Source organism: Chiloscyllium plagiosum, unplaced genomic scaffold (assembly GCF_037043375.1).
Source record: "Chiloscyllium plagiosum isolate Xiang-an unplaced genomic scaffold, Cpla_swu_hap1 HiC_scaffold_1, whole genome shotgun sequence".
Taxonomy (NCBI): domain Eukaryota; kingdom Metazoa; phylum Chordata; class Chondrichthyes; order Orectolobiformes; family Hemiscylliidae; genus Chiloscyllium; species Chiloscyllium plagiosum.
Genome location: NW_028270139.1, coordinates 62,226,251 through 62,240,292, shown reverse-complemented (window position 1 = coordinate 62,240,292; position 14,042 = coordinate 62,226,251). Strand labels below are relative to the sequence as shown.

General features: G+C 40.2%; 1 protein-coding gene across 5 annotated transcripts in view; it reads left to right on the top strand.

Annotated features, from left to right (window-relative positions):
• arap2 (ArfGAP with RhoGAP domain, ankyrin repeat and PH domain 2) overlaps window positions 1-8,056 on the top strand; it is a 311,926-nt gene extending 303,870 nt beyond the window's left edge. For all 5 annotated transcript variants that reach the window (XM_087987064.1, XM_087987070.1, XM_087987078.1 and 2 more), the window contains exon 33: window positions 114-8,056. In XM_087987064.1, coding sequence (XP_087843190.1) covers window positions 114-449 — 336 coding nt within the window. In that variant the 3' untranslated portion in view covers window positions 450-8,056. The remainder of the gene's footprint in view (window positions 1-113) is intronic.
• Window positions 8,057-14,042: the final 5,986 nt, after the last annotated feature.

Genomic DNA, 14,042 nt, shown 5'->3' with positions numbered 1-14,042 from the left:
TTGCTATATCCTAGTTTTACAGCAAGCAATATTATGGTTTCTCTAAGTTGGAGAAGTTGTGTTTCGTAAGCATATTAAATTTCCCCCTTTCAGCATTTAAATTCTTATTGCAGGACTGCAGCAAATTGAAGCTGAACGATGCCCTTCATCAAACATTTCGTGAGGGTACTCAGGGGCGACCTCATCACTTGGCTGCCTGCCAACTTCACTCAGAGGTTCTGCCTGCAAATGGACAGGAGCCAAATAGATCCACTTTACGCCCAGGTCAAATCAATGTAACACAAAACAACACAAAATTAAAACGTAATCAAGGACTGCAGACTTCAGGTCAAACAGAAGGCACTCTTTCTAAAATGGTTTTTGGAACTGATGCAAAACTGCATTCAGAACTCATGCAGGAGCTGAACACTGTCTTTCTGAAAAGTAATCCATTGGTTAAGAATGAATAAACTATGTCAACACCTGTAAAATATATGGACAGCTACGTCCTTTATAATGAACAAATCATACATCATAAAATGAAGATATTTTGCTTCATAAGAATTCACAATTAACAGGTTCACTTCATTCAGCAACTTACATCATTCCATTGTTAATGTATGTTATGAAGCAATAGCTATCAATTCAAATTATCTGATTTTAGAAACAACATTGAACCATATTAAATACTCAAAAGTAGAATCCTGACCATACACATACAATACTTTATGGGCTATCTTTGAGGCTTGTCATGTATCAAAGTTGAATTACATGGTGCTTATAACTAAATTGGCTGTGACTTCTCAAGCTATTTGGGAAGAATTGTTGCAATGCAGCCTGCATATCAAGTGCAGATATTCATAACCAATGAATAACCATTAGTTTGCTTGGAGTTATCATTGATAATCAACTGTGATGTTTATCTTCTTTATCAGGTTAACATGGGACTGGAAAGATTATCTCCCTATTGTCCAATCACATATTTCAATCAAGTTCCTGTAAAAGAATATTCCAGATTTAATTTGTCCTACAGTGACATAATCCTCAAGTATCCATTTTCAAGACACATGATATCTATTTCTTAGAAAACAATCAAACATGCACAGCCCTGTGCCTAAGTGACTGGTCTCCAAAATTACCCAATTCACTGAAAACATGTCAATTTGGCGTTTATACACTAGAAAGATTAAATGAAGTACAGAAAAAGGAATTTTATACTTTTATAAAATTTGCATTTATAACTTGTTTTTCCGTTGTTGCACTTACCGTCATTGATTAGCTTATATATTTTTAACTTGCCATAATATTGGCTGTATTCGAAACTACAGCATACTAAATCAGCCAATGATTTGGACAGTGTGCGGGCTGATGTGACAAAGATTCACTGTAGTATTTCCTTATTTTTTAAAATTATTTTCTTTTTGTGCTTTGCCTAAAGACAGCCCCCTGGCTTGTGGTCTACTCTAACTTCATCCTGAGCTGTTTCTCTGTCAGATTGTGTTAGTGACAGTTTGCCTTTGCCTTGCACTCTCTGAGGCAGGACAAGGAGGTGAGTTCTGGGTCTACCTCAGCTAAAGTGGGAATTGAATCTATGCTGTTGGTGTTATTCTGAACCACACATTGGTAACCTAGCCAACTGTGATAACTAGCCCCTTAGTTCATCAGGTTCACAACATTTTGAAAAGAAATGCAATTTGTTATTCAAGCAAATTGGCAGCACAATAGATGCTCTCGGATCCTTGCCTTCAATCTGAAGAGTGCTTGCTTTTATAGCTCTCTTGTTTGCAGCTGATTTACTCAGTATAGAATTTACTAGATTAATCAATTAAGATAGAAAGAGATGCATTTATATTGCATCTTTCATGATCGCAGGTCACCCCAAAGTGCCAATGAAGTGCTTTTGTAGTGTAAATTAAGCAAATAGCAAGTCTGAAATCCAAATACTTGGTGGCTATTATATCTCCATATATGAAACTGTTTATATTTTGCTTTTTTAACACTAACAAAAGGAATCTTATAGAACTGTAAACTATGCCATACTTTGAAAGAATGACTATTGATTTTTTGCTAGTCTCTCTGATAAAATGCACATAAATACCTTTTGAATATTGTCTTATGAAGGCCCCAGATTAAAAAAAAGCAGTTAAATATCTCCTTTGCTTCAACCAGATCCTACAAGAAGTGATATGGTTAATTGGTCTTTAGTTCCTTCTAGGTGCAAGTTGCAAGCAACATTTTCCCGGATTCATTGGGCGACCAAGCTGAGAATCAGAAAGTGGCATGTTGGAAGGTATTCTTTAGAGGATTGAGTTAAGGTGTACTTTTGGGTATAGTTTTTAGAAAGGGTCTCATTGTGCATTTAGACTGCCTAATACCTGATGTGGGATTGGTTAAAATCCCTCTCTAACTGAGCCCATGAAAATTCAGTAAAATCTAAAAGCTTCCATCAAACAATAATTTTAATAACTGTGTACATCTGCTTTCCTGGAATCAGCCACAATATAAACATCTGTCAATTTGAAATGATTCCAAGTTGCAGGTGATGCATGTTTGGGATTTTTGAGGATGTTATATGCTTCATATATTAGGTGCCTCAAAATATTTCAAAAGTCCTTTATGCTCAATGAGGTAGTAACCGGTGACTGTGCACATGAGGCAATAATTTTAGGAATATCAAAATGGCACAATCAATGACTAGGTGAATGACTCTTTAATCTCTGTTTCTCCTTGATATTATTAATTGAAGGATGGATTGTCGCTAGGTTACCAGGAAATTATCTGTCCATCTTCCAATAATACCTTTGGATCCTTAGTATCTACTAAATTATTGGGAAGAGAAATGATCAGGGCTTTTAAAAAACTTCATACACAAGATGTGGGTGTCACTGGCTGAGCCCGAATGTATTATCCACCTCTAGTTGCTCTGGAGAAGGTGATTAGGAGAAAGTGAGGACTGCAGATGCTGGAGATCAGAGCTGAAAAATGTGTTGCTGGAAAAGCGCAGCAGGTCAGGCAGCATCCAAGGAGCAGGAGAATCGACGTTTCGGGCATAAGCCCTTCTTCAGGAATCAGGAATTCTTCAGGAATCCAGTGGAGAAAGTGATGCTGAGCTGTCTTCTTGAAATCTGCATTCCATCTGGTCTAATATCATAATATCATCAGAAATGGAGTTTAAGGCTTTTGGCCCAGTGATACTGAAGAAATGTTTATTTATTTCCAAACCTGGATGCCAAGTGGCTCGGAGGGGAATTTGCAGGTGGTGGTATTTCCCCAAAATCTGCTGCCCTAAACTTCTACATGGAAGTGGTTGTGGAGTTGAAAGGAGCTATCTAAGGAGCCTTAGTGAATTTGTGCAGTGCATCTTGTAGATAGTACACACTGCTGCTACTGAGCATTGATAACAGAGAGACTGAATGTATGTGGTTGTGGTGTCTGTCAACCAGACTGCTGTGTCCTGCATGGTATAAGGCTTCTTGAGTACTGTTGGAGTTGTACTCATCCAGGCAATTGGCAAGTATTTATCACAGTCCTGACTTGTGCCGTGTACATGGTACTTTAGGGAGTGAGGAATTGGGTTACTCGCTGTCACATTTGTAGCCTTTGACTTGCTCTCGTGGTCACAGTATTTATGTAGCTAATCCAGTTCAGTTTCTCACCATTGGTAAATGTCCTTGATATTGACAGTGTGGAATTCAGTGGTGATAATGCTATTGAATGGCATAGGGTAATAGTTAAATTCTCTCCTTTATGGGAAATGACCATTGTCTGGACTTTGTATATTTGTATGCCATGAGTGCTACTTGCCATTTGTCAGCCCAAACCTGGATATTGCCCAGACCATGTTGTATTTGAGGAGTCCAAAATGATGCTGAACACTGTGCAGTCATCGGTGAATATGCCAGTTCTGACCTTATGATAGAGGGAAGGTCATTGATGGTTCAGTTGAAGATAGTTGAGCCTAGGACACTACCCTGAAGAATTCCTGCAGTGATGTCCTGGAGCTGAGATGACTGGCCTCCAACAACTACAACCAACTTCCTATGTGTCAGGGAAAACTCCAACCAGTAGAAAGATTGTCCCTGATACCCATCGACTCCAGTTTTGCTGGGCTTTTTTGCATGGTCGAGTGCAGCCTTCATGTCTGGGGCTGTCATTCTCACCTCACCTCTGGAATTCAAATTTACTGTCCATCTTTGAACTAAGGCTATAATGAGGTCAGGAGCTGAGTGGTCCTGGTGGAACCTAAACTCAGCGTCACTGAGCAGATTACTGCTGAACAAGTGCCGCTTGAGAGCACTGTTGATGACACCTTCCATTACTTTACTGACGTTCGAGAGTAGACTGATGGGACAGTAATTGTGGAAATTGGATTTCTCCTGCTTTTTCTGCACAGCAAGTTCTGAAAAGTTCTGGGAACTTTTCTACACAGTCACGTCGACATCAGTGTTGTAACAGTTCTGCAACAATTTGCAAGTGGCACAGCAAGTTCTGGAACACATGTCCCCAGTACTATTGCCAGAAAGTTTTCAGTGCCCTACATTTATCCAAGGCCTCCAACCGTCTCGTGTTAACATGTAAAGTGAATCGAATTTGATAAAGATTAGCATGCTGAGGAGGCCGCAATGAATCATCTACTCAGCACTTCTGTCTGTAGACTGCTCTGAATTCTTTGCTGTGATGTGTGATGGACATTGTTCAGAATAGGGATGTTTAGATTAGATTAGATTAGATTACTTACAGTGTGGAAACAGGCCCTTCGGCCCAACAAGTCCACACCGACCCGCCGAAGCGCAACCCACCCATACCCCTACCTTTACCCCTTTAACCTAACACTACGGGCAATTTAGCATGGCCAATTCACCTGTGGGAGGAAACCGGAGCACCCGGAGGAAACCCACGCAGACACGGGGAGAATGTGCAAACTCCACACAGTCAGTCGCCTGAGTCGGGAATTGAACCCGGGTCTACAGGCGCTGTGAGGCAGCAGTGCTAACCACTGGGCCACCGTGCCGTGCCGTGTGGTGCCTCATTTTCTTGTAGTAAGTTGTTTCATTGTCTATCACCATTTCCAATTAAATATGGCAAGACTGCAAGGCTTAGGTCTGATCTGCTGGTTGTAGAATCACTGTTGCTGTTGCTTGTGCTGTTTGGCATGGAAGTTGTCCTGTTTTGTATCGTTACCAGGCTAATACCTTACTTTTTTGTTTGTTGTTTCTGCCATGCATTCCTGAATTGAGCCAGAGTTGATCCCTTGACTTGATGGTAATGGTAGAGTAGGGGATATGCTGGTTGTTGAGGTTGCAGATTGTGTTGGAGTATAATTCTGCTGCTGTTGATGATCCGTAGAACCTTGAAGACTGGATGCCCATTCTTGAGGTGCGAGATTTATTCATGATGATGGTTCGTTTTTCTTAACATGAAGGTGTGACTTCATCTCCTCAAGGACAATGCAGTGGTCTCTCTTTCCAACACTGTCATGAACTGACGTACCTGCGGCAGACAGATTGGTAGCGATGAGATCAGTTATACTTTCCCCTCTTGTTAACAGCTCTTTTGAAAAATGGCATCTCCAAAATTGTTGCCCACTGTCATGGGCTGTCCCCTTAGATTATGTCAAGCTCCTAGAGTGCAACAAAAGTCTGTGGCTTTGCAGGTATGATTCCTGTCTATAGTGAACCCTTTAAGATTGTGTGTTTAGCGTTTGAGTCCCAGGATTGATCAGCTGAAATAGGCAAATTTTCCCCAAAATTTATATACATTGTTTTATCATATACGCCTGGAGAATTTTTCCAAGCCCATTGTCATTAGTGCAGCATACTGTTAGTCCATTGGATAGAATTGCCTCACTGAACTTCCATCCAGGTTCTTCTCAAACATGGTTCTTGAATGATCTTTTTCAGTCATTTACACCATTTTGATATTTTAAAGCTGTATGAATGTAAGATGAAGTCAGTCCATTGTTGCATCAGTGTAGAGAATGGTACAGTTTGAACCTTGATATGCTAAATTATGACAGTACCTTGTGAAAACATTGCTATGTCACTGTATTTGTAGAGTACTGTAGAGTTGACAGATCAAAATCATTTGAGATTTGTAACACAGATGCTCTGTTATAAAAATGTAGCGTGGTCTGAAGTGCTTTCACAATACCTCCTGTGGTTTCACCCCTTAACTGGAAGGGAAATAAACCTCGAGTTCAGCAGTTTCTACTCTGGCTGATCAACACTGACAGTTGAAGACAAAGTCATGAATTGCATATATAGTAATCAGTTATTGCTTGGACCGAGAGAGAAAAAGAGGCAGTTAGGCATTTCAATCTCATGAATTTAACATTATGTTGTAAATAATACAACAGCCCCGACAAGCAGAAGTTGAACTGCCTTTCAGAATCTCAAACTGACTGTGACCAAAGTTCTGATTGGTGTCATTGAATCAACATTTGGCAGCATGGATCTCACTTCTGTTCAGATAATAGTTTTGTATATCTTCAGAGGTTTGGCATCCTTTTAGCTGCTTCTAATTATGATTTGCCAAACAAAACTAATGATTAATTGCTACCTGTCACAGAATATAAAAGTTTTGTATTCCTATTTATTCCAAAATGTTCCTATTCCAGAGGAGCTAACTGCAACTTAGATTTCACTTTCTATTGACACTTGGATAGAATTTCTCCATGAGAGTTCCTTGATATTCCAGCATGAATTAGTTTGAAGTTGTTGAAGCCCCCTGTGAAATGATATTAAAAACCAGTCTGTTTTTTTTTACCTCAGTATTTCTATTAAAATTTTGGACGGAGGTCAGAAAAGCACCTGTATAGTTGCTAACTGTTCAGATTGTAAACATTAAGAAATTCCAACTCTGAACTGCACCGTGGTAGAAAGAGACAAGAGAGTTAATTAACACTTGACTTCAGGTTATACATTTTAAACAGTGTACCTGAGAGGAAATGAACAAACGGCAAAAGAGACCAATTAGCCCATTTTGCCAATACCAACTTGGAATTTCACAAATTTCACTTGGAATTGAATTTTGGGCTTTTAGTTGAGCGATATTTAGTGATACTATTTTGAAAATGTTAGGAAATTTTTCAGGGCTAAAGTGTTGGCAAAGTTGTAATTGTTAGTCAATCTGTTGTTTTACAACCCATTACATATCATTCAACAAGTTTTAACTTTTTCAAGAGTTTTTACTGAGATTGATAGTGTGAAAAGTGAATGTTCAAACCAAATCAGATAACTTGAACAGTGCCCCCTGGGAGCTGTGGCAACTCACTGACATAAGCTTTGCGCTTTTGTACTTAACAGGCATGAGGTATTGCTGTTGATTTCACATTTGTAATGATAGGGAGCACTTATAATTTCATTGTCATTATGACAGTAAAATCCTGGGCAAATGGTATTAGCGATATGGTTCAATTGTGAATTACTTATGAGGCTTGAGGGTTTAATCTAACGTTTTTGTTTACAATAGTTTGAGACACCTCAGTTAACAATTAATGTAACATTGTGATTAATTATGACTTAGTTTTGACTTCTGTGAACATTGAAAATTAACAACAGGAATTGATTGATTCTTTAGTTGTGCAACAGTATGAGGGATATCAGTGGGTTGAGACTATTTCTAAGGAATGTATCAACTCAAAAATTTTGTGCAAAATATAGCGGACCTTTTATATGGGTAATAGGATCCTTGAGACTTTTTTTAGTGGAACATAGGCTAGTTAACTTTAGATATTATATAATGCAGATTTTCTGTTACCATGATGCAAATGTAAATTATGCAGCTGTCATTGGTAATATTAATGTAAACAACACTTCTTTTGTAACGGTTAATTTAGCAGCAATTTGTCTACTTTGTCAAGATGGATAATGATAGAAAAATAGAAGTGCACATTCTATTTCTGTAAATATCTGCTCTTTGAAATTATACATTTATTATGAGCAGTCAAACTGCCACAAATCTTGTAAAATAAATAGCTTTGTAATTGTAACAAATGACACTTGTAATTAAGGTCTGTTTTTGGCTCCTTCAACAGCTGATGCATTTCAGCTGAATAAATACAGTTGTTGATCATGAAGTTTCTTCAGCAGTATGAATAATGGTGTGGTTAGTTACTTATGAATGCTTATATCACATTTTGATTATTGCTCGTCATCATATTCGTGAGCATCTTTCTTGCATCTTGATTCATATTTATATTTAATATGATGCAGAGAAATGTACAGAACACTGTTTCTTGAACTGACCTTGCTATGGGAAAGTTGCTTGCTAAAGTAGAAGATTTCTCCCAGTGAAAATTGAATCTGCTTTTAAGCACTTGATAAAATTTGGTTCAATTATTAGAAATGTATCCTCAGTCAGAGGTGGTTGGTTCATGCCCTGGTAAAGGACTTGAGTACAAAATCTGATCTGATACTCTGCTTCTGGGATCATTGTTTTGTTGGAGTTCTTGCCTTTACTTGAAATGTTATATTGGCTTCCTGTTCAAGTAAGAGACCCCAGGAATGCTAGAGGAACAGTGAGTTCGGCTTGGTCAGGATTTCTCTCTCAGCTATCATCACAGAACAAAATAATTAGTTATTTATTCAATGACTGTTCACTGGGATCTTGCTCTGCACGTACCTGTCAACCACTTTCACCTGTTCCAAACTGGGGTTACCCAACATTTATAGTATCAGAGCGTTGACTGCATGCTTACTCAAAGTTAGTCCAACTAGAAATGCAAACTCACATCAACAAAGAAGCTAATTTGTCTATATACGGAAAAGCGATCACTACCCACATACAAAACTCAAGATTGCCCCATCTTCCCCAAAAAAGGCGAGCCTTTAAGAAAAGAACATTACATTGGCAAAGAATGTTTAAGACTGACTGTGTGGAAGGACTCGATATTAAAGAAAATGCGGTATTTCTTCAGCAAATTAATGATAAAATCAGTTTTCAGTCATTTTTTTTCCCATCTTAAATTTCTATGTATATCAGAAGTCAATTCAACATTGCTTTCTTAGTTACAGCATTTAAACACAGTGGTCCCAAGGATCTTATGGTCTTAAGGCTGTCATACAAAGTTTAATGGTGGGGATGTGAATGGTTTTTACACCACATCTATTTAAAATATGAAAACCTTACAACAGTTCAGTAACCTTGGGATCAAAGCTGCCTTCTTACACTCTAACCTCTGATGTGATGACATCAGGCCGGAGAAAGTGAGGTCTGCAGATGCTGGAGATCAAAGTTGAAACTTTATTGCTGGAACAGCACAGCAGATCAGGCAGCATCCAGGGAACAGGAGATTCGACGTTTCGGGCACAGGCCCTTCTTCAGGGATTCCTGAAGAAGGGCCTGTGCCCGAAACGTCGAATCTCCTGTTCCCTGGATGCTGCCTGACCTGCTGTGCTGTTCCAGCAATAAAGTTTCAACACTGACATCAGGCCACTAACCCAACAACTTCAAGTCAGTCTCCAATATCACTGAAGTCAGTCAGGAATCAAAATCAGTAGCCAAATCAATAATGTTCATTGACCATGCCATTTCATGAATGGGCCATAAAAAAAACTTTGAGGGAGTCTCACCAGGTTATGCTACAATGGTGGATATAAAGGATCAAAACCAGGCTATGGCTACTTTCAGTAGAAGACTGGTGTTGGAGGTGAGAGGGTTTCATAGATGATGTAACCTTCGAGTTTTCCTGGTTTTCAGTCTGCAGTAGGACCTTTCTCTCAGCGTAAGATGCGCACAGAAAATGCTAGAATAAAGTTTGTGCACTCCAGCATTGAACTTTGCGGTTGTTATTCCCCATGGGAATTCTATTGCCATGACAGGTCCAGCAAACAGCTGCAGAAGGAGCTACAGGGGACAGGTAGCATCATCAGACAGGCAGAGGTTAGTAAAGGTATAACCTACTAACCATGTCTACAGGCCTAGAATGACTTACTCCAGATGTCCAAATGACATTGCTTTTGTCTCATTCCAGAGCCATTATTGTGTGACATGCTGTTTGGTGAGATAACCTCCAGTTCGCATTGTTAGATGTTCAGTGCCTATGAGATTAAATTAAACTGTGGCCTTGAATTTCTTCACTTTTGGGTCCTGCTTGGAATTATGTTGAAATCTTGGTGAAATTTCACAAACTGCAGCCCATCACAGTATAAAGGTTTGTACAAATATTCAGGAGTGCTCATAAGTATGGACTGATCTCCAACATCTGCAGTCCTCACTTTCTCCTTGCTCATAAGTATGACCCATTTACCATTGATAATGCCAATTAAGCAACAGAACCAGAGGTTTACGGCCATGATTGGATTTGCAAAGGTGGAAGGAGATATTGATTGTGAAATGTTGCAATATAATCTCTCTCCGGACAGCCAGAGTGTTTATATACAGTACAAACTATCACTACCAATGTGCAAATTGTCTTTGGCCTTAAATAGTGAGTATATTGGGGCTTCACAATAGAAATATCCACAGGCACTCCTAAGTGCTAAGGATATTCAGAGGCCTGGAACTTTTCAATGACTAGTTTCTGTAACAATAAATGTTACCCTCTCAAAATAATGGATCACCACATGAGAAATCCATAAACTACTTCTGAGCACAGGCATGACACTCCACCAGGGCCAACATTACACAGACCATCAGCAAAGATATGATGCTGTGCCCTTTGAGGAGGGAGCCTCAGAGGTGATTGATGCTTCCACGGGCTAGTAGCTGCAAGCTTACTAATGTTCCACCTGCTATGGAGACAAACAAAGAGCACAAAGGAGCTTATCATCATTTGACATGAATTCAGAGAGATATTTCCTAAATACACATCATTGAGAGTTGAAACTTAGGCCCCTCGATAATGAGACACACCTTTGTCCACAAATTCCACAAGCCTCCAACGTCAAATGCCATTAAAATAATATTTTGTAATTCTGTAGCCCTCCCTCAATGCTATTTGCTAAAGCGAGCTCCCCCGTCCCCCTCTCCCATGAATCTCACTATCCACGGCCTTCCTTCAACTTTACCTCTTCCAAATGTGCAATTCCATTCATTTACTGCGAGCTCCAGTATCTTCCCCTCCAGAGAGGTGAAAATTCCTCTTGGATTCATTGCTTCTCGTCCTAGCCCCCTTGAATAGTATATGCCATTATCTCCAACAAATAAATAGGGACAATATAGTGAATCTGCTGAGGAGAAAGGAATCATACTTTGGATCTTGTGCCCAGTATGTCCAATGGTCAGCATTTCCTAATTCCATTTGCCGACCAACAGCTGGTGCAGTTCATATTCAACTCAGGCTCCCTATGACATGCAGTATGGCATGGCTGCTGTTTATCATCTTGAGTGTTTAGCCAAAATGATAGGCTATCATACTCAACATAAATCATAGCCAGAAAAATCCAACTTGGAAGTGATTACACAATCATTCTGGCAGATCATAAGAGGTCATTTAGCCTCTGAGAGCCCTGTAACCAAGTTTTCCAATTATCCCAAGCTGTCGACCTCCCTTCTTTCACCAATCACTTAATGATGAGAACTTGCAGGGACCTATTAAACCATAAGCACATATTTGGACTGGATATCTCAACGGTCAGTGGCTCCATTTGCTCTGCTGTATGGTGATCTTTTACCCTTACCAAAGATAGCTAGAGGGTACAGTTAAGTCTCAACCTCTGTTATTCAGAAGCTACAGAACACTGCCATCTATACAGCAAAGTAAAAAATTGTCGAGATATGTCCTGCCCACGAAATGCTCAACAAATCCAACCTGGTTATTTACTGCCTCATTATTCTATTCTTGATCATAAGTAAAGTGATGGAAGGGATCATCAACAGTGCTATCAAGCAGCATTTGCTTTGCATTATCCTGCTCACTGACATTCCGTTTGGGTTCAGGCAGGACCACTCTGTTCCTGACATCATTACAGCCTTGATTCAAACACGGGGAGAGGAGCTGAACAGGGAGCAGTCTGGAAGTTAAGAGATTATAAAAACTGACTTCGTAGATTTGAGGCCTGCATTTCAGAACCAGAGCTGAGCAGGAGCGAACAGAGAACAGTCTGGGAAGGTAAGAGATTATAAACTCACCTCGTGGATTTGGGGCGTGCACTTCCGGAACTGAGCGGGAGCGAGCGGAGAGCAGTCTGGGAGGGTAAACATTTCTGATTCTGAGAGGGAAACTAAAAAGTGACATCTCAGGAGGGCTATGATTTGATTGGCTAATAAAGGGTGTGCTAAACTTGAATCTGTTAAATTGAATCTTGTTAATTTATTGATTACAATGTATTTATTGGTTACAACTTGCATAAGCAGAGATACAAAAACAGTTAAAAGTGAAAAAAATTCAAAACTAATTAAATAAAATAAGAGTGGATGGTCAGATGATGTGTTGTTTCTGCATGATGTGGGAGGTGGTGGACCCCATTGTGTTTCCCAGTGATTGTAGGAAATGTTAGTTGCTGGAAGCACGCTGGCTCAGAGTTGATGAGCTGGAGTCTGAACATTAAACATTACGATACATCAGGAAGGGGGAGAGTTACCTGGATGCTGTGTGTAAGGAGACAGTCACACCCCTTAGACTAAGTAACTCTAATTCAGCCAGTGATCAGGGACAGGATGCTGTGGCTGTGAGTGAGGCAGGTAGAGGGGGCCAGGCAATAGACGAGCTGGAGCCTCAACCCTTGTCCTTCAACGGGTTCAAGAGTTTTGCTCCCTGTGTGGATGCGAATGGGGACTGCAGAGAGGATGAGCTGATTGACCAACAGCACCGTGGTGCAGGGAGCCATTCAAGTGGGGGGAGAGAAGAGAAATGTAGTTGTTTAATGGGGATAGTATGGTTAGGGGCATATACACTATTGTCTGTGACCAGGATCGAGAGTACCGAACATTGAGTTGCCTACCTGGTGTTCAGGTTCGGGATATCTCATCTGGGCTGCAGAGGACCTTGAGTGAGAGGGTAAAGAAGGTACCAATGACATAGATATAACTAGGGCAGAAGTTCTGCTAAGGGAATATGAACAGCTAGGAGTTAAAAAGCATAACCAAAAAGGTAATAATCACTGGATTACTCCCTGACCCACAAACTAATTGGCACAGGGTCAATAAGTTTAAGCAGGTAAATGCGTGGCTCAAAGATTGGTATGGGAGAAATGGGACAGAATTCATGGGACATTGGCATTAATAACCATTAGAGGTTATTAAAAACTCCAGCACAGACACAAATATGACAGAGTGTATGGAAAGGGTTAGCAATCAAACTTCAAGCACACTGGACAAACTAATGACAATGAGAAGAGGGGTCGTTAATACAGGACTGAAGGTGTTATATCTGAATGCAGGCAGTATAAGGAATAAAGCAACTGAGCTTGTGGCGCAGGTCGAAATTGGCAGGTATCACATGGTGGGGATCACAGAGACATGGCTGCAAGAGGATCAGGATTAGGAGCTGAATATTCAAGGATATGCATCCTATCAAAAAGATAAACAGGTGGGCAGAGAGGATGGAGTTGCCCTATTAGTGTAAGAAACAAAGTAGAGGCAGATGGTGTAGAATCTGAGTGGATAGAATTGAGGAACGATAGTTGGAGTTATGTACAGGCCTCCAAACAATAGTCTGGAGCTGGGGCGCAAGAAACACCAAGAGATAGAAAAGATGTATAGGAAAGGCAAAGTTACAGTGATCATTGCAGATTTCAATATGCAGGTGGACTGGGAAAGTCGGGTGGTAGTGATTGGCAAGAAAGGGAATTTGTGGAATGGCTACGAGATGGCTTTTTGGAACAACTTGTAATGGAACCAACTAACAAACAGGCAAAACTGGATTTAGTATTATGCAATGAGGCAGACTTGATAAGGGAGCTTAAGGTGAAGGAACCCTGAGGAGGTAGTGATCATAATATGATTGAATTTACTCTGCAATTTGAGAGGGAAAAGATAGAATCAGGGTAACGATATTACAACTGAATAAAGGCAACTGCAGAGGCATGAGGGAGGAGCTGGGTAGAACTGATGGGGAGAGGAGCCTAGCAGGAAAGACAGTGGAACAGCAATGGCAGGAGTTTCTGAGAGTAATTTAGGCG